Source organism: Falco cherrug, chromosome 8, assembly GCF_023634085.1.
Source record: "Falco cherrug isolate bFalChe1 chromosome 8, bFalChe1.pri, whole genome shotgun sequence".
Taxonomy (NCBI): domain Eukaryota; kingdom Metazoa; phylum Chordata; class Aves; order Falconiformes; family Falconidae; genus Falco; species Falco cherrug.
In genome coordinates this window covers 13543480-13568781 of record NC_073704.1, presented here as the reverse complement: position 1 = coordinate 13568781, position 25302 = coordinate 13543480, and the positions used below count along the sequence as shown (strand labels likewise).

The 25302-nt window shown below is 39.5% G+C and overlaps 1 protein-coding gene across 2 annotated transcripts in view; it reads left to right on the top strand.

Annotated features, from left to right (window-relative positions):
* ALS2 (alsin Rho guanine nucleotide exchange factor ALS2) overlaps window positions 1–25302 on the top strand; it is a 43672-nt gene that overhangs the window by 4699 nt on the left and 13671 nt on the right. For both annotated transcript variants that reach the window (XM_055718466.1, XM_055718467.1), the window contains exons 2-21: window positions 151–240; window positions 2695–2849; window positions 5595–6517; window positions 8822–9185; window positions 10001–10169; window positions 10608–10704; window positions 11054–11131; window positions 12068–12244; window positions 13944–14115; window positions 14489–14669; window positions 16452–16517; window positions 19021–19183; window positions 19965–20096; window positions 20334–20462; window positions 20829–20899; window positions 21266–21332; window positions 21606–21808; window positions 21946–22011; window positions 23711–23809; window positions 24358–24522. In XM_055718466.1, coding sequence (XP_055574441.1) covers window positions 221–240; window positions 2695–2849; window positions 5595–6517; window positions 8822–9185; window positions 10001–10169; window positions 10608–10704; window positions 11054–11131; window positions 12068–12244; window positions 13944–14115; window positions 14489–14669; window positions 16452–16517; window positions 19021–19183; window positions 19965–20096; window positions 20334–20462; window positions 20829–20899; window positions 21266–21332; window positions 21606–21808; window positions 21946–22011; window positions 23711–23809; window positions 24358–24522 — 3497 coding nt within the window. In that variant the 5' untranslated portion in view covers window positions 151–220. The remainder of the gene's footprint in view (window positions 1–150; window positions 241–2694; window positions 2850–5594; window positions 6518–8821; window positions 9186–10000; window positions 10170–10607; window positions 10705–11053; window positions 11132–12067; window positions 12245–13943; window positions 14116–14488; window positions 14670–16451; window positions 16518–19020; window positions 19184–19964; window positions 20097–20333; window positions 20463–20828; window positions 20900–21265; window positions 21333–21605; window positions 21809–21945; window positions 22012–23710; window positions 23810–24357; window positions 24523–25302) is intronic.

The following is a 25302-nucleotide window of genomic DNA, read 5'->3' as shown; positions in this document are numbered from 1 at the left end:
TATTTCACTATCCTATCCTAGTGTTGTTGAAGTGCTTATGTATTTAACATGGGATCTAAAGCTTTGCTTCTTGGTTTGGTTGTGGTGGAGGGTTTTTTTTTCCGGTTTAATGCTATTTGCAATTAAATAGCTGTTTTGTTTGTTTTACAGTTGGTGGAAATTACATTGTTCCCTTTGAAAGAGGAATGGTTTAGTGGTGATGGAGTGCTGCCACTGACAGATGGACTCACAGGAAAGAAGGTGAGAATGAGCAGCTAGGTGAAGCCACAGAGACTCCCTGAAATATGCCAGCTCATGATTGATTGTCCTGTAAAATTAAGTGGCGTCAGGATCCTCTTTGTACAGTAAAGGGAGGAAGAGGGGTAACTTAACTTCTTTTTCAGTTGTGTGTGGAACACTCAACTTACTACAACAGCAGCTTCGTTAAGTTGCTGTAACTTACGGAGGGCTAGCCATAGGCTAGAAACTTGGAAGTAACTGGTGAACAGTAAATCATATGTTACCTGCACCTGTGAGTTTTGATTTTGGATGAATAGCCCTGCAGTAGACTATTCTTTTGCTCCTTGTTTCTTCTACTAAGAGACCTGACAGATATCTCATGATTTGGGGTTCGAAAATTAGTGTCTTGTAATAAATAGTAGTATGTGACTATCCAAATTTGTCTTACACTGTTCTCTGAAGGCTTATTAAATAGATAAAAGGGTAAATATCAGGCTTTGAACTGAATTTCATGTACAGTATGCTGATGAAAACTTCCCATATTATTGTTTTGTGTTCCTTGGTGTGCTTTACCCATCTCAGTAAAATCCATCTTTTGATTTTAGGTAAATGTCCTAACTATGATGTTGGATTTTTCTAACTTTTTTTTTCTGGCTTATATTACTTGATTATTTCCTTTTTAATTTCCTTCTATTCTAAACAGAAGTATTTAAAATACAAGATGGACTCTGCATTTTAATACTATGTAAGTTGTTTGAAGTACTGACCTGAATTTTAGAGGAGTTATCGTCACCTTTTTCTTGTCTTCTTTTTTCCATTTTTTTCCTTCTTTTTTCTGTTATGTGGGAAAAGAAGAGAGATTAGGGATGGTCACAGGAGCCAAGAGAAATAATTTCATCTCTTAGTTATTGTCATCTTGAATGTTTCAGAGGCACATTGTGCAAAGGTATTGTTCATCCTATGCACCACAGTTAGCAAAATTTTTAGTTAAAAAAAATCAGTAGTGTGCATGAATAGGGCCTTGCGGCTTTTTGAGTGTGCTACTTGCGTAAGTTGTCCACAGTGTGGCCTATCAGGCTACCTTTTTCTGGGTTTGCTTCGGTTTTGCAATACATTAGATTTTCGTGTGCCCTTTCTTCTAGACAAAAATTGCCATGCCATCAAAGCTTTTCTCGCTACCTTATTGTACTTCACAGGTTCATGCAAACCTGCAAGAAGTGATTTATGCGGAGAGTAAATGACTTGGCTGTTGGCAAATAAGGACATAAACCTACTTTCTTCCTGTAGGGTGGATAACAATCTATTCTATATAAAGTTTTAAATAGATTTAAAGAAAACTCTTAATTTAATTTGAAATGCTGTCAGCCTATATTGATGTTTAAAATAACTTCTTGTGTTTGTTTAAATCTAGTGATTCCATAAATTGTTAAAACTGTGTGCTTGTTGTCAAAGTTCCGAGGAATTTCTTTCTGCTGAGAGGGAGAAGTTGCTGACTGAACATTCAAACCCCAGAGTGTGTTGAAGTGTTAAACCAGCTTTGGATAGCACCAGTCGCTCCTGCAAGCCCAGATACTTCCATTGTGTTTCAGGATGTTTTGGGGTTTTTCCTCCCTTGGTTCAATTGATTTGAATGACTGGCTCACTTCAATCTGAGAAGCTCATTAATAATTAAAGGAGGGGGGGACACCCACCCACCACTTCATTTTTCTCTGTAAAGGTAGAAATATGTATATAAAGGATGAGCTCTTACAGGTGTAACATTTTGAAGACACTGTGAACACGAGTAACTGGTTCACAGTAAAATGTGCACATAATACATCCTTTGCTTAATTACTTATTTTTAAAACAAATGTTATTTGAGATGTTTATGTCTATTTCCAGCATATTTGGTGTTCTGTGCAACTGATAAAAACGTGTTTGTAAGGCTGGTTTTCCTGCGTTTGATTTCCAAAAGCTGAATAATACAAAATGTGAATAAAACCTCATAAACCAGAAATATTCCTTCTGCTTTCTAATGCAGGAAGACTTAACATTCTAAATCTCACTGTTCAGGTAGGAACACAGTTGCTTACATGTGGGTGGAACTGATGCAAAGATGTCCCTCAGCATATAATGACAGAATTACATATTAATTCAATCTTGCTGTGAGCAACAAATACAATATGTAATATAAATTCTGTGTCAGTTGTGAATAAATGTATCTTTACGTTTACTAGTGACAAGATCAACTGCTTTTCATGCAGTAAATTAGAAATGAAAAGGAAAGCTAATGACTTCAAATAGAAGATACTTGTTTTTAATATAAATAACATTTATATCAAGATTACCAAATTGTAAATGAAATACATTGACTTCTGGAAATTAAAACTAATGCCTGATTTACAAAGCCTTTCTTGCACAGGTGAAAAGCAAACTGCATTACTGAACCACAGCAAACTTCAAGCTGATTCTGTATTTCCTCCAATCTTTTTGTAGCTCAGAAGAGGCAGAAGGAGCCAAAGAGAGAGGCCTGGTCTATGTTTGGAAGGCTGGTTCCTGTTCCATAACTCCGGAAAGGCTTCCAGGCCTTAGTGGAAAGACTGTATTACAGGCAGCCCTTGGAACACATCATGGATTACTTCTAACAGAAGGTAATAAACATCTGAATTGTAAAGATTTCAAACTTTAGTTATTGTCAAGTTTTCTTCTTTTAGATATTTTTTTTCGTTCTCTCTCATACACAACTTTTAAATGGTTAGATTTTTAACTTTGCCAATATTTCCTTCTTAGTTATAAGTTACTTAAAACTGTTGGAATAGAAATTATATGCATAGCATCTTCTTTCATACTCCTTTCTCTCTCTCTCTCTTTAAAAATGGCTCTGGATTTCCTGTTTAAAGATGGTAATGCAACCTGAACCATGTTTACTCAAAATGACATTTTTTTATGATGTCTTTAATTCAAAAAACACAGTACAGCAACAGGTTCTGTTGAAATGTAAGAGCTTTGGTTTTTGGTGTGCTTCTGGAAAAATGTGTAGCTAGTAGATGCGTTAGAATGAGTTTGTTTGTGAGCAGTTTGGCACTGTGAATCAAAGTATTTGTGAAAGCCAGTCCCTTCAATTGTTTGCATAGCTTGGTCCTTAAAATCATTTAGGTTTGACGAGACCTTTAAGATCATCAAGTCCAACCATTAACTCAGAACTGCCAAGTCCATCATTAAACCATGTCCCTAAGCACCGCATCTACACTTTTTTTTGAACATTTCCAAGGGTGATGATTCCACCACCTCCCTGGGCAGCTGTTCCAATGTTTGACCACCCTTTCAGTGAAGAAATTTTTCCTGATATCCAATCTAAACCTCCCCTGGTGCAACTTGAGGCCGTTTCCTCTTGCCCTGTTGCTTGTTATCTGGGAGAAGAGACCAACCCCCACCTGCCTACAGCCTCCTGTCAGGTAGTTGGAGAGAGCAGTAAGGTCCCCCCGAGTCTTCTCCTTTCCAGACTAAACAAGCCCAGTTCCCTCAGATGTTCCTCATAAGACTTGTGGTCTAGACCTTCCCCAGCTTCATTGCCTGTCTCTGGACACACGCCAGCACCTCTGTGTCTTGTGGTGAGGGGCCCAAAACTGAACACGGCATTTGAGGTGCGGCCTCACCAGTGCCAAGTGCAGGGGGACAATCACTGCCCTGGCCCTGCTGGCCACACTGTTTCAGATACAAGCCAGGATGCCGCTGGGCTTCTCGGCCACCTGGGCACACTGGTGGCTCATGTTCAGCAGACCGTCACCCAGCACCCCCAGGCCCTTTCCCACCAGGCAGCTTCCCAGCCGCTCTGCCCCAGGCCTGCAGCACTGCGTGGGGCTGGTGTGAGCCCAGCGCAAAACCTGGCAGCTCTCCCTGTTGAGCCTCATGCAACTGGCCTTGGCCCATCGGTCCGGCCTGTCCAGATCCCCCTGCAGAGCCTTCCTGCCCTCCAGCAGATCAACACTCCCACCCAGCTTGGTGTCGTCTGCCAGCTTCCTGAGGGTGCGCTCGATCCCCTCATCCAGATCGTTGGTAAAGACATTAAACAGGACTGGCCGCAGCACAGAGCCCTGGGGAACACCGCTTGTGACCGGCCACCAGTCAGATGTAGCTCCATTCGCCACCACTTTTTGGGCTCAGCCATCCAGCCAGTTTTTTACCCGGTGCAGCGTACACCCATCCAAGCCATGAGCAGCCTGTTTCTCCAGGAGATGCTGTGGGAGATGGTGTCAAAGGCTTTACTAAGGTCCAGGTAGACACCATCCACAGCCTTTCCCTCATCCACTGGGCAGGTCACCTTGTCATAGAAGGAGATCAGGTTTGTCAAGCAGGACCTGCCTTTCATAAACCCATGCTGGCTGGGCCTGATCACCTGGTTGTCCTGCATGTGCCATGTGATGGCACTTGGGATGATCTGCTTCATAACCTTTCCTGGCACTGAGGTCAGGCTGGCAGGCCTGTAGTTTGCTGGATCCGCCTTCCTGCCCTTGTACTGATCAATGGGCATACTGTTGTAGACTAAACTGGAAGTTGCTGCTTTGATTTTTTTCTCTGATCTTTTTGAAGAGAATAGGTTATTGGTGAGCCTGCTATAACCACCTCTCCTCTACCGGAGTTATGAGCTCCGGTGGGTTTTTTTAGAACTTGTTTATTTCATAATTAAAAGGGCTTTTTGCATGTGTGTTCATGCACCATGAAGGCTGTTGTTTGTGGATATGATTAACTGGTTTTCCTGTTACTGAAAACCACTGTTCATTTTAAAAATAGATTTCAACTTTTCTTTAGAATTAACAAAGTAACTTGAACTGGCATTACTGCAATCTTTTCAGGTAAAGGTGATGAAATTTTGCAGAGGCTGCAGTATAACATCAAACCCCAGTGGCAAGATAACATTTACCACCACCCCCCCCCCACTTATGACCTGATAGGGCAACCTGTTTTACTGTAGGGTGGCAAACGGTACAGTTTGATGGTAGATCTCTGTATGGAAAGATGTACTCTCTACTTTTTCATGCTCACCAAGCATGGTTGTGTGTCATTGTGTTGTATGTTCTTAAAATAGAATAGCCCAATAAATACGCATATGTTTGGTATAAAATATAAAAAGTAGAATTTTTAGTAGAAAAGTGTTACTTGGTTCAACAGCGGATGCGTGCACAAGGTAACATGAACATGAGGTGTAGAACTTAACAGCAGCAATAGCAGAGTGCAGCCAGCAGCGTTCACATGTCAATAGCCATAGTTTTGCTGAGCCTGGAGTAAGCTAGAAATTGGTATTTATCTGTTTATCTGACTCTCTCTTCAAATTTTTGTATTGGTTTAACTTCATCAGGCTCGTGCTAGGCTTGTTTTTTTGTTTTCTTCTCTCCTAGGTGGAGAGGTCTACAGTTTCGGAAAACTGCCCTGGAGATCAGGACTGGAAGAATCATGTGCTAATAGTCCTATCTTAGAAAATACTTTGCTTGGACATCATGTTATTACAGTGGCAGCTGGCAGCTTCCATAATGGAGCCGTGACAGAAAGTGGTGTGGTCTACATGTGGGGGAACAATTCTGCTGGCCAGTGTGCAGTTGCTAATCAGCCGTGTGTGCCAGAGCCACAACCTATCAGTATTTCTGATTCTGAAACCAGTCCTCTGTTATCAGTAAGGATTTTACAGCTAGCATGTGGAGAGGAACACACGCTGGCACTATCACTAAGCAGAGAGATATGGGCTTGGGGAAGTGGCTGCCAGCTTGGTCTCATAACGACAACTTTCCCAGTGACAAAGCCACAGAAGGTAGAGCACCTGGCAGGACGTGTTGTGCTCCAGATTGCTTGTGGAGCCTACCACAGCCTGGCTCTGGTACAATGTCTCCCTGTGCAGGAAATGAAGCCTATCCCAGAGAGGTGCAATCATTGCAGTCAGCTCCTTATTACCATGACAGAAAAGGAAGATCATGTCATCATTTCAGATAGTCACTGTTGCCCACTGGGTGTAGCACTGTCTGATAACCCACCAGAAAACCACATCTTCTGTCCCTCGTTGGAGACTCCAGAAGGAAAAAGTGTAACAGGTAGCCAAAGTGAAGACTGTCAGAAACCATTTGTGGAAGAGCATACACTTGTTACATTAGAATCTGATGGAGCAAGTGTGCTTTTCAGCAGTGATGCACAGGAAGACGGTGGAATTCCTAGTCCTGGAAATATTCTGTTCCCAGAAAAGAAGGAAGTGATGAAAGAGTACTTAATCAGTTTATCAGATCACTCATTAAATGAGAGCGTGGAGAAGAACATCTGCACAGAACCTGAGCGGGTTGGTACCTAGTAACTAGCTCTTAATTTGCAACAACTCCTCTTGTATATGTGACAACGTTGTTATTTTCACAAATGAAAAATTCTGTTAGGTTAATTTAGCTGCAGTGTTCCTATAGTTCCAAAGTGTTTCTTCTCTGATGGTTCTCAGATTGAAGTGGAAGATGTTTTTATTGTCCTCCATCCATGTTCAGTTGTAAGCCTTCTATGTCATCAGTCTTGACAGTGCTTATGGTCTCTCCTCTTCATGGTTCAGGGTACCAGAACCACAGAAGCCAATTTCCCATTCTCTAGCTGTTTTATGGTGCATGCATTTCCCATTTGTGGGGAGCAGTAAGCTGGTACTTGTCTAATTTACTTTTAAGGTGAAACTTTCTTTTCTATATGTGGAACTAATCCCTTGCAAATCTAATTTCGCAATCATTTAATTCTAGATTGTAAGTAAAGATTGTAAAGGTAAGGTTAGTGTTGACCAAAAGGCTTCTAATGTTAATCGTGTAGGAGTGGCATAAACTTATAAACAGGGATGGGAAATACCTAGGTACTATGTGTGATCTGGAAAATGGTTCTACAGCACTGTTTTGAAACTATAGCAGAACAACTTAATAAGCATCAGAAAATGCTTGATACAAAAGTTTGAAAGCTGTTCCTAGCTTCCTGCTAAAATATTGCATTCTCTGCTTTTTTGGAAAAAATCTTATTTGGGGTGGGGGAAAGAAGATACAACCCAAAAGCAAGTAGACAAAAAACTAATCCAAAACCTTGCAGTGCAGTCTGGCAGTCCTGCTGGATGGTTTATGGTAAAGGTAATGTCTATAAGGAAAACTGCCACTCTGTGGCCCAATATGCAGAATTCATAGCAGAACTCTGAAAATGTCTTCTGTCATTTCAGGTGTTGTGTAGACATCAATTTCTTGTTACAGGAAGAAATTTTGCACAACGGTTCTGGGAGATAAATTTCACAGTGCCTAATAAATAGTTGGTTTTTATTATCACCTCAGCTTGCAAAAAGAAAAAGAAAGGGAGTAGTATTAAAATCAAACTGTCCAGTAACTTGATAATTCAGCAAGTTATGTTTTCCTATTCTGAGGGAAACTTAATTCAGAGAAATAAACATTGTGTGAACACAGTTGTCCTCCCTTGTGCTTGTTGCTAATACAAAGCATTCTAGCAGTTGTGGGCCCCTCAGACTCATGCAAGAACTCCTGCCATTAGGACATGACTGAAACGTGTAGTTTCATGCCCCCTTTCTCAACTCCTTGTTCTTGGAATATTTCCAGAGTACTGTTTTTCCTCACTCAGCTCCAGGAATAAACAAGCTTGGAACTGATTCACTGAATCTTAACACAATTGAGCATACGTGTGAAGAGCAGAGATGAGGACTACTGTAATGTTTCAGCATTAGTAAAATCCTTTGTTTTTCCTACACGAATCAAGTTTGCTTTTTCGTATTGCTAGGTATGCCTTTTATAAATAGGAATGAAGTACAAGTAAATAGGACCAATCCTTCAGCCTAGCTTTTCACAAAAAAAGTCAAGGGTTGTTTGCCTTCTGGCAGAATAAAGTGAGCTGTAATATTTATAATAGTATTATTTCCCACCATGTATTAGGTGGGAAAATGGAACTTCGCTGTCTTAGTTTTAACATTCAAACTATTTGGCAAATACTAGCTTGTGTGTTATTTCTTACCTGGTGGGTAAATTAATTGCTGTTACAGGTGGTCACGTGCTGGTACTAATAATTCCCTTCAGTCAGTTTGTCCCTAGCTGGACTTGATGGTTATTAACTAAGCTTTATAGGGATGCAACAGCAGTGTAAGGGGACATGTAGCCTAGACTGGTCTTAAGATAAACCTTGCAAAATGAATCCATAAATCACTGTTTTCCTTTTAACATATCAAAGAGAGAACCTATCTCTGTAAATACAGCGTACTTGCTGATGCTTTTTAATTGGTGGCAAAGAAGTTAGTAATAAGCCTAAAATTAAATCCCTTTTTATATTTGTTTGCAAAGATTCATGGTTTTGGAATTTTAAAAAGACCAGACCCCCACAGTCTCCTGTGCATGAGCTACACAAGTGCAACAGACAAAGTTCAGTCCATGTAGAAATGATGCTTGGTCCTACCTTAAAAAATAAGATTCTGAGGAATAGATGTACACCTTAGTATAAAAAGCTTCCTCATAATGTCTTGTTCAGAACGGCACATAGTTTGAGTAGTGAATGTGTATGTCTTCATATCATCATCCTTCTGTGATGTGCTGTCTGGTGTGATAGTCTTCAATTTTTTTTTTTTTTCTGGTTTTAGCTTTCTCAAGAAGAACAGCTCAGTGCTTGTATTCCTGGCCCTCCAGGTACCAGCACATCTGCCTTGAACAGCTTGGTGGCCTCTTGTGCGTCAGCAGTTGGTGTGAGAGTAGCTGCTACATATGAAGCTGGAGCATTGTCTCTGAAGAAAGTAATGAACTTCTATGGCACACCTTCAAGTGAACCAGGATCTCAGTCTGGCGGTGGTGGCTCCCTAGGGCCTGAAGCTCTGAAAGACAGTCGAGAAGAGCAGGTCAGACTGGAATCCATGCAGGGCAAGAAGAGTTCCAGTTTAGTAGATATTAGAGAGGAGGAATCTGAAGGAGGGAGTCGAAGACTTTCCCTGCCTGGCTTGTTGTCACAAGGTAAAAAAAGCATGTTGGGAAGACCAACTGGAAAAATTACTATAGTGTGATTCACAATCATATTTGTGAAATACAGATTCACAAATCTAATCGTCTACCAAAGCTGTTTATGAATTGTAAACTATATTTTAGGACTTGAAAGCAGTGGAGGGAGTGAAGACTAGCAGATGTGCATGCTAAGAAAATCAAAAGCCTATTGGGTTTAGGAATGTTCTTTGTTGGTAAAGTAAGGTAATGCAGGCACATTGTAGTAGTCTGGGCGTCTTATTGCAAAATGGCAAAACTTTCTTCTGTCTAGGTTGCATAGCAGATAAAAATCTGTGTGGCCTGTAATCCCTACTGTACTGAGCTGGTTTTGAGCCAGGGACTTAGAAATACTCCAAATCCCACTGCCAGACTAGAAAGTTAATGACCTTCTTTCCTCATACGTTTTAGTGTTGTTAATTGCTCTGACTGGGTACGTGGTTTAGTTCTATATTGATCTTGGATCTGAGAGGAGATTTTCGGGAGTATTGAAATCTTCTAGTCACTGCAAGGAGATATTTTCTTTCAAAACATACCTTTTTTAATGTATGGTTTGTTTTGTTTGATTTAATTAAGTATAACTGCATAGTTCTCATATGGCTGTTATCCTGTAAAAGCTGGTTCTGTCTGCTTTTAGTGTATGTCAGCTTTGCTCTCAATATTAATTAAGACCTCTTTAAGAAGGCTTGATCAGTTATTTCAAATGGTACTGTTACTGTGTATCATGCAGTCTGAGTGATACATTTACCTAAAATGATGAGCAATTTTTCTATCTCTTGGCCTGTTTTCAGTTTCTCCTAGGCTCTTACGGAAGGTAGGCCGGGCAAAAATGAGGACTGTAGCTCTGACTCCAACCTACAGTGGTGAGGCTGATGCTCTTTTGCCCTCTCTAAGAACAGAGGTGTGGAGCTGGGGAAAGGGGAAGGAAGGACAGCTAGGTCATGGCGATGTTTTGCCAAGGTGAGATTTCTTTGATAAATGGGGTTTTTTGTTCAGTAGGTCACTAGGAAATCTTGAGTATTCCGCTTCCTCAAATTCTCAAATTTGGTCAACTGCCTTGCATTGTGTTCTTGTTCTTTTTAAGTGTTGTGATTTAAGTTCCTCAAAGTAACATATTTTATGCTGTATTGCTACTGAATACCAATCAGTTATGACTTTTCCTGGTGTAATCAGTGTGACTTTTGGTGATATTTTGACTTCATCCAAAATTTTGTCCTTCATGACCATTTTGACGTAAGCTGGCTTATTGCCAAAAGACTCCAATTATGTTTGTTTTTCTCTAACTTGTTATTGAGAAAAAAATAAAACTTCAAATTTATTTTGGTGTCAAGAATACCTCTGATAATCTTTTTTTTTTCTTCTTCCCCCCACCCTTTTATGGGTTCTGGGGATTGACAGGCTTCAGCCCCTATGTGTGAAAAGCTTAGATGGTAAAGAAGTGATTCACCTCTCTGCTGGTGGCCATCATTCCTTAGCACTCACTGCCAAATCCCAGGTACAAGTGATTGTTATCATTTAATTACTTATCTATGACATAATTGTCATGTTTGTTGTTTTCTAGGTTTTTGTTTCTTTTGCTTATGAACTTTTGTTCCCATTTTTGGGAGGCAACTTGGAAGCACTGTGGAATTTTAATTCTCTTTCTGCTGAAGTTCTGCATGTACCATAAACGTTATGTTTAAAGATTGCCATGACTTAATTTGTTGCATTCCATTTCTGAATGCGAGAAGACAATTTGATAATGTAGGAAGACAGTGGAAATTAGGGAAGTGCTTCTTGCTACATGAATCTTATACCGTTGACGTGTGTTCACACAATTGATGCTTAGCTGTATTTTTTTACAGGTGTTTTCATGGGGCAGTAATATCTCTGGCCAGCTTGGTCACTTCAACTCCCCAACGACAGTCCCTCGTCTTGCAAAGGTACTTTGTTTTTGTATTTTTCTTCTTTCAGTCTCTTAACAAGCAAGTGCAAAGTAATTTCTAAAACTTGGCCTTGTTTATGGATCTGTGTGCTGTATAGTAATAGAGCCCTTGGTTTCTTTCTTACACTGTGAATACAATCCTAAGATGAGCTTATGGAAATCTGCCAGAGAATCCTTTACAAAAACACTGGGTTTTGACCACATTGAGGTTCTAAAACTGAGAAATGTGACTGGTTGTACCTTTTTGTCAGATTTCACTTCTACCTTATATTTGGTTTCTCCGACACTGATGTTGTGGTGCTGAAACTTTTAAATCCTTTGGAACACTGTTTTTATTCTAAACAATTGCATCTTTAGCTTTTGTCATTTTTAGCTTTGCTAGGCTGTGACCACATTTGTTGCTTGTTTCTGTATTTCCAGAGCTGTTTTGGCAGTGGGTTTTCTGTTTGTTTTGAACTTCTCATCACATTGAGTGAATAACCACGTAATAATTTTGGGGTTAGACCAGACCCTTTCCTGTGTTTGCTGGTGCTTATCTTAGTGGAAAACTAGCTGCAGAGTTTTCTTGCTTAGGCCTTACACAAACGAATGTACAGCATGTTAACTGTTTCCTAAATGTATCGATTTCCCAGTTAAATGTAGAGGGGAAAAGAGTGTCTCAACTTTAATGAAACTCGCCTGATGCCCATTTAAAACAGATTTATAATTTAAAGGCAAAAAACCAGCCATTAGAAAGAAGACTGGAAAGAAAGGTAATTTTCACTATATATGCAAGATATTCATTTATGAGACACTGAAGATGAAAAATTACTGGTTATTGCAATACTTGGCAGGTGTGTGATGTGTGTGTATTGCTAGAGGAGTTAACTATTCTTCTCTGCTTCCAGTTTTGGGTGATGGTTTCTAATGTCTTTTCCTTCCTTGTGAATTTCAGGTGTGTGGTGATGGTGTATGGAGTATAGCAGCAGGACTAGATTATTCCCTCTTCTTAGCAGATGAGGAAGACTTTCAACCTGGATTATATTACAGTGGCCAGGAGACAACAACAGAAAATAATTTGTATGAAAATAGCTGTACTAAGAGTCCGGTTTTGTTACTGTCCTGTAGTAAGGTGAGTGGTATTTCCTTTAAGTTAGTGCAGGCCATACTGATGCTTTTTGAAAATAGAATAGTGCTGGTTGTTCAACTAGCTTTAAGGGTTTCAAGTAAAGTGAGCGGCGCTTAACAGTCAAATCAGCCGCACAGCATACGGAGGGCAGAGAAGAGGCCTAACCAATGTCATTCTCTTCCCTGCCTGCTTTTTGGTCTTTCCTTTTGTTTGAGGGACAGTGAGGTGTTTCCAGTGTATCTAATCTACTTCATTCCATGTGTGTTCTGCAGAAGTGCCTTATATTGTGTTCTGTTTTCACCACAGTCTTCATGTGTTTGTTCTTCACTGCTATTGCTCTTCATTTTACTGTTGTTTCTCAAATGATTGAGGGTGCTGCTTGTCTTACTCTGTTCTGCGTCCTGTGCGTCTGGTTCGTGCGTGGGCGGAAGGTCCCCCTGAGTGTTCTGCACCATCTCTTTCTTCCCCCCTTCCTTTCTTATGGGTATAAAGGGGGAACTGAGCACAGGCACCAAAATGTATGCAAGAGAGGACATGCCCCTACGCAGTTTACTTCACCAGGATGAATCTCATGTCTGCCTTGAAGCTGGCATGAGGTAGAGGAGTGTGTACGCTTGACTGCACATCCTCTTCCAAGCTGGTTGTAGGATTTCAGACCAACCTGAGTCTGAAGTAACAAGGAAGAGATGGAGTGGGTAGAAAGCCGCTCTTTGTTTCAGTTCTTCTGGGTCTCATTGCTACTTCCCTAGATTAAGCAGAATAGCAGCTGGAGAGGAGTGCTGGGGAGAGACAGGGATTTAAGACACTGGGTCTGTGTATGTGTGTGCATGCAGACACGCACGCTTATATTCCTTCTGTAAGATTGTTGCTAGCCATGCTTTTCTCTTGTAAGGTGACTTGTAGGCTCTGGCATATCAGAGTTGGCCTGTGGGTTGCTTGTTGAACTACTCTGGCTCAATGTTTCTAAGGAATTCTCTATTTAACAGCAAAAGAAATAAAAGAAGACATCAAACACCGAGTGTGGTGTTGCATGCGAACCAGAATTAGCGAGGAGCCACAATGCATCAGTGGCACTTGTGCTGACCTTAGAGAAAAGTTTTGCTTCCAGCTACTGTGGAAAGCAAATACCTAGTAATACCTACACCAGTACCACTTGTGGTGTTAATAGTGATTAGTATTAGTCCAGTTCGATGCTGTAATACTACTTCTTAATAAATTGGTGTCTTTCAGGTCCAGAAAGGACTACAGTTCAGAGCACAGTCATAATATTAAAGCCTTATTATTCTAACTTCCTAATTAATAGGAGAAATAGCTGTTGTAATGATGTTATTTAATATCAACAATGTTGATATAAGCATGAAGTATATTGCAGTTCTGTAAGTGACTGAACTCAAGGTCACTATCTCTTAAACTCGGAGTGGTTCTATGAGTCACCTTAAAAGATGGTCTGTTTGTTGGCTTTTAGGCTCTGTCAGTACCAGAAAATGAACAGCATTGACTATAAATGTTTCTTCTACTTTTATCATTCTTGTATTAAGCCAGTATTGAATGGATTGTTAGTTAGTGTAGGTAAATAATACTTATTTTTAGGAGCACTAAGTGATAATATGCTTTATTTTGCATCGCCCTACTTTTAAATTGGAGTGTAAAAAGAAAAATATTAAAGCTGCTGGGTTTTTTTCTCTTTTTTTTCACGTTGTAGGTAGGGTACATAAGCAATGTGATAGCTGGTGGTGACAGCTGTTTGGTCCTGGTAGACAAAAACGTAATGGGATATATTGCCAGTTTGCATGAGTTGGCTTCTACTGAGAGAAGGTTTTATTTCAAACTGAGTGAGATCAAATCTCAGGTTCTTAGACCACTTTTAGGTTTAGGTAAGAACTTATTTTAATATTTTCTTTGATATTATTTTCCCTATGTTCCACAAATCTATTTATGCAATTTTTAAAAGTAATAATTAATTTTTGGGGTAAAGCTGGTGTCTTAATCTTATCCCCTGTTTGGATGAGCTGGTGAAATACCACTATAATTCGACATCTGCGTTATGTTACTAGTATTTTCACTTTCCTGATTGTTTAACTGTAAATAACTTTAATTGAGCTGTATTTAGTCTAAAATTTTTGAATTCCTGATTCTGAATAATGTAGCTATGAGGTGTAATTGCTGATAAAACATCTGAACAGCACCTTTAGTAATGGGTGCTGCTCTTTCATAAGGTAAGCTAAATTGCTTTCTGGTCTGTTACAGATAATTTGGGCAATGCAAATACAGTCCAGTTGTTGCAAGAAATGGCAAGCAGGTTCAGCAAGCTGTGCTATCTCATTGGTCAACATGGAGCTTCTTTAAGTAGCTTTCTTCATGGGGTAAAAGAAGCCAGGAGCCTGGCCATCCTGAAGCATTCCAGTCTCTTTTTGGATAGCTACACTGAGCAAGTATCCAATTCCCTCTCATCTTCAGTCTCTGTAGCTTATTGACCACAACAAGCCCTGAGTTAGAGGAAGGTAGATCATAAGAAAAGCCACTTAAGTAACTGTTGTGCGAATTGTGTTCTTGCAGTTTAAAATGCAGATTAAAATGGAGATTTTTACCCAAACAAATTAATATTGTAGCAAGCTATATATTTCAAAGTCGTTGTGGAGCACACTGGACAGCTTCAGCTTCCCTAATGTAAAACTGTGCACGAACTCTTCTTTGATTGCTGCATATATACCTGTAAAAAGTGACGTGTTCATTACTTAAATAGTAAGGATCTTGAAACATAATGTAATAGAGTTACTGTGGCTAGGCTACTAAGTAAAGCTACCTTTGGAGGTTTACTGTAGTTACAAAATGCCTTTTCAGTAGTCATTAACTAAAAATTGCCTGCCAGAAAAGTGGTTCGTCTGTCCTGATAACTGCTAAACAGCCAGTATTACACCTTTCACATGAAAAACAGAGCTGCTTTAGCGCTCAGAATTAAGTCTGAATTATACTGGTTACTATTTTTATGAGCTTAATGGTTTTGGGAGTGGAAGTCTATGCAGTCCCACTGTTTGCTATCTTTCTCCTCAATAACTTTTGTAGTTGCTGGATAGTTTAATGCAAATATAGAAGTCTCATCATACTTAACTACAGGCTTATGTGAAAAATAGTGGCTTGACAGGGGAGAGAGTCTAAAAATGGCCTTTCTGAATATAGTCTTGGTTACTAGACATCTGAAAATCTCTAAGGGAACAAGACTTCATGATGATCAACTTCGGTTGTTAGGCAGTTGCATTTTCAGTTTGCAGCTAGCTACACTTTTTTTCTGACACAAGCACAACAGTTACCACTTCTGCTGGGTCAGTGATCTTAAGCTGTATCACCCTAGACGCAGCTTTCTTCCCCATTTGTCACATGGGTTGTTCATAATTGTAAATACGTATTTTTCTCCCTTTTTTACTTAGTCTGTGACTTCAGTTTTTCTTGTAACTTAGATTTCCAGAACTGGTTCTTATTACCCGCTTTAGAAGGGCTTCTTAATTTCTTCTTCCTCCCTGTGAGACTGAAATACTTAAATTTCTGTTCTCATTGTTCCTGCCTGTCTTCTGCTTTCCCCCTTTGCTTTCTAATGCTTTACAGTTTTCTGTGTATGGCATCAGAACCTATGCATGCTCCTTGGCATGGTGCCATGAGCATCTTGCAAAGATATGTCAGGCAACATAAGTATTATTTGTTAATTGGGCTAAGCTGAGACCTCTTCCCTTGGAGAAAGGTGGTTTTTGTTGTTAGTTTTTTTTAATGGTTTTCTTTTTTGGTAGGGAAGAAGTGAAAGTTAGAATGTTGAGTAGCAGGAAAATAGAAATTACCATCTTGATATTTCAGTCTTGAATATAATTAAAAGCTAGCAGTATTAAACTATTGAAACAGATGGCCTATTCTGTACATGCCCAAATTTGGGGGAAAAAAAATGAAATTACAGTTCGGTTTGCAAAGCAAGCCCTCTGCATTGTGCTAATGTCAGCAGAAATGTGGAATAGTAATGCATGTTCTGACCTCCATGTGGAAAGTGAATACTAAGTGTTCAGTAACAAGGAGTGTTTCACTTCAGTATTTTCTCAAGTACTTAAGATTACTTGTATCGTAAAAGATATCACAGATCTAATTGATAAACTGTTGGAGATTACAACAGTTGCTGTTTCCAGGGGTGTTCCTACTTTGTAACTGAAGCTCTTATTCTTCCATATTTTAGGTATTGTACTTCAGTAACAAACTTCCTTGTAATGGGAGGATTTACGCTTCTTGCAAAGCCAGCAATGTAAGCAAACCTTTACCATTTTCTGGAATTTTTGATCAACTAGCAAAGAGGTGTACTTTAAAGAATTGTGTGTGTATGTGTGTAGTAATAAGCATGTGGAGGCTTGGTCTCATTCCATCAGAAGAAGAAAAAGTAATTTCCTCTCAACTGTGATAAAAATGTAGGTTAAAATGCTGCTGAATGAGTTCGGTTACTTTATCTTGAAGTTGATGAAAGGAGGAAAAATCATAAATTATTGTAAATACCTTGAAAGAAACATAAATAAATTTCAGATAGTGATTTTTTGAAAGGTTAGTCTTGAGGTTAAATTATCATAATCTATTCAGTGTTAGTGTTTTATTCTTTCAGATGTTGCTGTCAAAATACAGAACAGCACATTTCTAAGAATTAGTAAGAGTAGATAATGCAAATTCATTTTAATCTGAATTCTTTAAGTTTATGGAATTGCTTTAAAATGATGCAAAAACACGTGAAGAAGTGTTGTTATATCTGCTCTGCCTCTCAAGGTTGCTTGACTATTTCATGGGTAGTTGCTCTTAAATGTGAGGAAGGAATTGTGTGTTAAGGCCTGAGACATATCTATTTGAAGCTTATAGATCATAAAGTAAAGCTTTTTTCTCAGTTCAATAGTATTTTTGTCTAGGAAGTAATGACACTATGCATCTTTCACTTTGGTGCTGTGAAGTTGTTGCAGTGAGGGTATTTAACGCACCTGAGGAATTGCCAGCTTTCCTTCCTACATTCTGTAACTTGGGAGTGATTCTGTTAGAGCTGTTCATGGAGCACTTGAACGTAGTGTAAATGATGGTGTTGGAAGTTCTCTGAAACAGCAGGGTACCGAATGCAAAGAATCTTCTGCGCCTGAGGAGCAGTGCCACAGAGTAAATACAAAATACTACTGGAGAGAGAGACTGAGAATCTTTCTGCATTGGTCAAGATTTTTAGGGTGACTTACAGGAAATATTAGTTCATATAAGCTTATCTATAATCAGTACTGAAAAGTTCTGGATGTTGAAATCACTGGTACTGAATTCATCACATCAGTTGTCACTGTCAGGTGTCACAGCTTCTCCTACAGCAACCAGGGTCTCATTAGGTGAATAACACTTTTTAGGTTCTGGAACTTCAGAGAGGAGATGTCTTAGAGGTTTTGTCCTGTAACTTGCAAGGGGAAGTCAAGAATATCCTTGCTGATAATGATGAATTTCTTTGCGCGTCCTCCCCGAGGGATACTGTCTTAAGTCCATGGTTAACAATGTCAGTCTTCTAAGGATATCCTGCAATATGAATGCATTAGAAAGTCCCAACTTTAAACAAGTGCTAGCTTCAATAGATGTCTCTATTGTTGGCAGGTTTTTGAGCGTGTCCTCTGAAAGAGCAGATGAGCTATACTCGGTGTTAAGAATGTTATTATTTGACACTTTTCTACAAGTCCTCCATGTGAGGATCTCAAAGCACTTCAAAAATGCAAGCCATGCAGATGGTTAAATTTAAAAATTATTAAATATGGTCTTCTCTCTGAGGAAGACTTTATTCTTAAAGATTATTGAACCAAAGAGTTCTTAAATATCATTAGCAGATGTAGACAAGGTACGTTATTTTGATGTGTGAAATGGCATCTTACTAATCGTGTAGAATTCTTAGGGACCCTGCTGTGCAGTTCTCTGATCTGTTTTGCTGTCCCTGGGGCCTGCTTTCTGGGCCTCTCCTGATTCTTGCAGCTTGTGTTTTAATGCTTCCCAGCCTGATGTGCTTTAATGCAGATGTGTCATATGTGTCAGCACATGTGTGCACACAGATATGGTGAAGGAGAGGGAAAAGTAGGTTTGTTTTCCTTTTAATGAAGAAATCCTGGGTTTTGTGCTAATGCATTGTCTTCAGAACCATTTCCCTCTTCTTCTCTGAACTAGATTAGTTCCCCCTCTTGGAAATCAGACTGAGGATTGAACAGATTTCCTGCCTTTCTTTGAGGTAGGATGTAATTTTTCTAGTTAGGGGAGAAACTGGTCAGTTGCCTTGAACAGCAGGGGTGGGGAAGAGACTATTTTGATGTATTAGGGAAGTCCACTGGAGCAAAGTTATAATTCTTTCAGGCCTTCTTGTATGTGTTAGTGTTAGAAACTTACTTCTCTAACAGTAATGGGGAAGTCATTCCACCTGTTAGCTCTTTTACTAATCAAGTGTTAAAGGGGGAAAAAGGCAACTAGTTACTCTCCAAGTGGGGCAACTTAACTTTCTTCAACCAGTTTAATGACTCAGCATGTGAGAGTAGAAGTCGTCCTGTGTTGCAGTTGTTAGGGAGCTACATGTCTGTATTAATGTATTTCCTTAAAATAAATTGGGAATAGATTAATAAGAAGCATGCATTTGCCTCTGTAATTTTCACTGGTTTATGATAATCCAGAAAGGGGCATTCTGAGCTCATCTACATAAAACATCACTGACGTCTTGCTGTTTTTTTTCTTCTCTCCTCCCTCTGTTCCCCAATGGTCCCATCATTTAGAGACTTCTTGAGTAAAAACCAGGAGCTGTTACAGAAACTGTCTGAGAAGAATGAGGAAAACCTCCAGCTAGTAGAAGTTCTCAATGCTCTGTTTTTCATGCCATTTGGACGACTTCATAACTATGCTAGGACTTTGCTAAAGCTTGCTACGTGTTTTGAAGTGGTAAGCTGGCTTTGTTATCTGTATCTGAACAAACAGAAAATTTATGGCTCACAAGTAACTGTGTGAAGCAAGTGCCAGGTAACTAGAAATAGCTTAGTCCTCAGAGAAGCTACCTCAGACTTGTATTTGCTGCAGGGAAAATCATGCATATTTATTTGTGCAGTCTGATACCACACCTGCACAGATCACATGATGGTAGAAACTTACTACCCTGCCAGAACTTGTTTGTGTGCCTGAGCACTCGATTACAAATACGTTATTTTGATGTTTGCCTGTTGGCTTTCAGTGCCATCTGGCATCATTACTGTAGCCATCCTTGGCTGTAATACTCTACTAAAAATACTACATAGATACTAGGTAGACTTTTACCACCCATTTAGATGTATACAGTTGCATTCTTTTGAAATAAAAGATGACTAAAAGGCAGCAATAGCTACTTGTATGTTTATCCCACTAAACATTTAAAGTATTACTCCTGCAATTATTAGCACTACTTCTGCTACAGCTTGTTAAGCTGCGAGAAGGTAGGTTATGTAATTGTATATCAGTCATTCTCCTCTTACGTTCATGGAACTCTTGTATTTTAAAAACTCTTGGCACACCAACAGAACATGTGACCAAGAAAATAACTTAGCCTGCACTGTTACTTTATTAACCAGAACAACTGTCATGCATTTGGTGCTGATTTAGCAAAATGAGCAGTTGCACTGCAGCTTGGTTAGTCATGTTGGTACAGGTGTTCAGAAACACTCTCAGGTTTGTCTTACCTTATGCCCTGTAGGCATCTCCAGAATACCAGAAGCTACAGGATTCTAGCTCTTGTTATGAGAGCCTTGCTGTCCATCTTAGCAGAAAAAGAAAAGAAGCAGAATACACACTGGGCTTCTGGAAGACCTTTCCTGGGAAAATGACGGTATGACAATTGTCTGTCCTTTAGCAGCTTGAATCTCTTGTGGTTAGCGTTATACCCTATGTCTACTACTGGTGCTGCTGTCCCAGTTGCACTTCTCGTATTTCTGATTTATGTTGCTACAGTACTTTTAACTTTAGAAAGGTTGGGCCTTTTTTATGAAAGACAAATAGCACTGACCTTAAGACATGATCAGTGGGAAGTAAGCTTCTGTAATTTTGTTTTTAATCCTGCCTGTAGGATTCCTTGCGGAAGCCAGAGCGTCGTTTAATCTGTGAAAGCAGCAATCGAGGGCTGTCCCTGCAGCATGCTGGAAGATTCTCTGTAAACTGGTTCATCCTCTTTAACGATGCTCTGGTGCATGCTCAGGTAAGCCAGCTTGTATCCAGGAACAAAACCTTTTCTGTGCTTTAAACAGCATGACATTTTTCATATAGTGAAGATAAGGTTTTTGCACTGTTCACTGCAATGTTGCTTGAACACTTAAAAGTGATTTTTTTTTTTGTGTGTGTTTACAAATGAATTTGAAATGATGTAATGTTTGATGGCTGTTGCCCTGTGCCTGGAGTAGTTTCTGTTGGCTGTTTCTTGGAGCAAGGTGCGTATAAGGAGCCTGTAATGCTCAGTTTTCCCTAGTCCTCAAAGAAAGGGGAAAAAATGTTCAGAAAAAGCATGGGGCAGAGGTAATGGATCAGTACCCAGTGAAGTTTCCCTTCTCCTTCTCCTTGCCTACAGTTCTCAACGCACCATATTTTTCCCTTGTCCACGCTGTGGGTAGAAGCTCTTTCAGAAGAAGCTGGTAATGTGTGAGTATTCTTGCTTGTGATGCTGAAATAGTCAGATATCTTGGGAGGGAGGATGAGCATTTTGTAACTGGTTATTGTAAACGAGGCACAGAATAGGCTGGATGCAGTCATGTCTACTCCTCTTTCTGGTTTTGGAAAACTTACAGTATTTCTGTGTCTTTAAAAAAATAGTTGTATCAGTATCTGAAAGAATAAGGTAGTAAAGAGGGAAGCAAGTAGTCTTTCATACTACTTCACTGCTGACTTTAACATTAAAAGTGAATGCTAGCTGGGGTGGGGGAGGGAAGGTAAAATATTCATGCTCTAAAAACCTTGCCTTTTTCAGGATGAAATTTCACTGAACTATTTCCCCCCTCCCCTGTGTAGGAATGGATTGAAGATAACAACACCAGAAGAACAGCTTGTTCTTGTTTCTTCAACACCCCAGGAAAAGGTAGGCATATCTACAAATTTTGTATGGCTTCAGTGGTATGAATGAGTTCGTCTCTCCAACTGTGAGACCAAATAGGGAGAGTTGTTACCTAAGTGTTCACCGAGGAGGAAGCCTTCCTGCAACCTGGTATGCAGCTTAACTGTACCCTGTGCTTGCCTGTAGAAGCGTTCCAATTTATAGCACTATACTGAGGAGTGCAAAAGGATATTATTGTAGTTGCTGTAAATGCAAAGGTGTTAGCTAAATTCTGTGATGAGACACTTTCTGTTTCAGACCAAGTGGCTGAGGGCAATAAGCCAAGCGGTGGATCAGGCTCTTAAAGGGACTTCTGACTTAATTCTATATGGAGCTGGTGGGAATGTGCCAAGACAGGAACCTCCTATTTCTCGCAGTGCCAAATACACCTTCTATAAGGACCCTCGCTTTAAGGATGCTGTCTATGATGGGAGATGGCTTTCAGGGAAACCCCATGGCAGGTAAAAGCATTTCAGTGTAACAGCTGAAAACAAAATGAGGTGGTTGCTGTATTAGTAAGTAGGCTCACTCATAAGAGTCATGTGGGAAGTGTGAACTGATTGTCTTACCCACGTGTATGGCTTTGCGTTTTTTCCAGAGGGATCCTAAAGTGGGCAGATGGGAGAATGTATTCTGGGACTTTCCGGACTGGGCTGGAAGATGGGTAAGATCCTCTCACTATTTGTGGAGCCAGAGGGCAAGAAATAGCTTTTGTTTTAGGAGGTGATAACAAAAGCTTTTTAATGAAAGGTTTTGCAGTGAATCTTCCTGACTTAGGCTTATATTAGCAAGATATATCTATATCTTGATATATAATCTCCCATTTATCCAGAGATATGGTAGTTACCTTTACAACAGACTCTGCAATTATGTGATTAAGACCTTGCTCTGAAGCAGAGGAAGCCAACTGAAAAGGCTGTGGTGGATTTTGTGTTGTATAGCACAACATACGTATTTTTTCATATATGTATATATTAACTTTTTGTGTTGCAATGTTTTTTCGAGAGTTCTGGTGGATTTTTATCTTTCTAGAAAATGCAGTGTCTTTCATACAGTGTAGTGATGTATCTTCTCTAATGTTTTTCATGCTGTATTTCTGGTAGAGCAAGGGTTTAATAATTCAGGAAGGAGATAACAAAAATCTTGAATTGAGACTTCAGGATCTGGGTGATGAAAAAACTAAAGGGAGTATGTGATCCTGATGATTAAGATGACTAGTACAGAGGAGTTTGAAAATAGGATAAACAGAAGTTCTAAACATTATCAAGTTCCCGGGTGAAACAAATAAGACCACTCAAAAGTAACTTAATTTATTACACAGCTTTGAATTAATCTATGGATTTCATTGCTACAGATCTGCTTAGGGCACTCTTGAGGTCAAGAGGTTAACTTCTTTCCAAAGGCATTTTTTAATGAATCTTGTGAGCAGACATGTCTGTACTGGGCAGGATAAAAATGTGTGAGTAGTGCTATTGGCTTCCAGATGTATTTTCAAAGTATTGAGTTGAAAGGGAAACTGAAATGTGGTCTAGCTGGAGACAGCTTTTTAAAATGTGCCTTAGCTATTGGTGTAGTATTGAACTATAAAACCAGGTTAGAGCCTTGGTTATTTGTAATTTATACTAAGTGTAACTAACTTTGATGATTTTAGGGTTGTTGAAGATGGAAATACTGCAAACAAATCCCCACGAGAAATCAGTGTATGGGTATTTAGCTGTAATTGCATGCTATAGTCTCAACACTTAACAATAGTAATGTCTTGTTGGGGTAGGCATGCTCTCAGGAGAACATTCATGGCTGGATTTTAATCTCCTCAGAAGGTGGAAACCAATGAATAAGTTGTGTGTGTCATTCTTTTCAGGCATACTGAAATCGTGCACAATTTTGTGCCACTGAGCATAATTGGAAGCTAACATCTTTTTTTTTTTTTTTTTTTTTTAATACTATCTGTGGCAATATGTGTTCTCATCTTTCCCTGGAATAAAGGTGTGCTTGAATTATCAAGACCTGAAGAAGGCAAAGGTAGAAGCAGTCTTAGGATGTGAGAAGACTTGTGGCCTTCAGAAAGCATAGAAAAATGCTGCGGTGTGGTAGAGGGGGAGAGCGCTTAGTGTGCCACAATCAAACAGAAGAAAACCATTACAGCCTAAATTGACCTAGTGATGCTGGAATATCCTGCTTTCTCTTGAAAAAAATTAATAGTAATTAAAAAAACTTCCTGTAACTACTGTAGTTGAAGAGATGCACTAAAAACTATGTAGAGCATTCTGCTTTATGGATGGGTCTGTGAAATGTATCTGCCACTGTTTTAAATGGAATGTGTTGGCGTTACAGCTGCTTGTGTTCCTTCTGTGCATTGACAGGTATGGTGAATACAGAGTGCCAAACAAAGCATTGAATAAGGACGACCATTACGTGGGGTACTGGAAGGAAGGCAAAATGTGTGGGCACGGAGTCTACAGGTAACGTGTAGCACCTCTGTTGCTGTCATTGCAGAAGGGCGAGCAGGGCTGATGCTCTGACACACTGCTTACCAAGGCGTGCTATGTAGCTTTCTTGTTATTTTTCAGACTTGTGATAGTTAGCTTGGTTTATTTTCTGCTTTGCTCTTGGTAGGTTGCTCACAGTGCGTACTTGTACAGTGCTCTGTTACCAATATCTATACTAATGTTGCTACCACCTTTCAGTAACAGAGGATTCTTTCTTCTGAGAGATAAATATGACCTTTAATGGCCTTGCTTGTTGGGGGGAGAGTGGCTTTAAAACAACACAGCATCAAAAGGCTTGTATTAAAAGCTCACTTTTATCCCAAATATACTTTTACTGTAGTTCCTGCTTGGTGTGGCTGTAATGCAATTCCTAGAAGGAAAAGGAGATGGATGGGATACGTTCTGGAGAAAAAAAAACCCCAAAAATGAACCACCACCCGACAAAATACAACCAAAAACCCCAAAATACAACCAAAAACCCAAACCACATTATAGGAGTTTTTTTCTCTTTTTCATTATAGCTATGCTACTGGTGAGGTATATGAAGGGTGTTTTCAGGATAACATGCGTCATGGGCATGGACTGCTGCGCAGTGGGAAGCTGACCTCTTCCTCTCCTAGTATGTTCATTGGTCAGTGGACAATGGATAAGAAGAGTGGTTATGGAGTTTTTGATGATATCACAAGGTAATGCTTCAGTTCCACGAATCCTTAAAACACTAGTATGATGTACAATTGGTAAAAGAGGAAGAAAGGATTTGATCTGTTAGTAGCAATAGTAGTGCATGTCTTTTTTTTTTATTATTTTTCTTTTTTTCTTTTTTCCTTTCCCTTTTTTATACTAGGCTTTCTGGGTTGATCTAAGGAATTAGTTCTAGAGACTGCTTTTTGTTGTTGCTTCGGGACTAAATGGGGGGGGTTTGTTTTGATTTTTTTTTTCTGCCTTGCTTTCCTATTATACTCTTGTCTGAAAACTAGCACTGAATATGGTATCTTGTTGTGAGGTATCTTATGTGAGTGCTGAAAATTTTATGAATGTCACATGAGAAGTATTCTTTCATCTCAGGCCTACAAGACTGGGTTGTTCAGTGATAGGATATACAGAACTTCAGGTAAATTTCAGTTTGTGCTCAGGTTTTTCATTGACACTTTCTGTCAGTGCAGCGGAGGGAAGATGTTTTCTCTCGGAGCAGATTAGTGAAATGATGGTCTTGCAAACAGAATTGCACTGAATTAAATTCTGAGTGCTGACAATATAGTTTGCTTTTTCAGTCACCAATTTAATGCTTTTTTTTTCCCCTGAAAAGTGAGCTTGTGATGAAACCACTTCTCTTGAGCTCTCAGCTTAACTGAAAGCCAACTTAAAAGTAAAAAGTCTGGAGGTAAAATGTGGTGGGGGGACTGTGTATGTGGGTATCTTTCCAAAAATGAGCTATTGTAGCGTGTCTAGGTATTTCCTGATGTTAG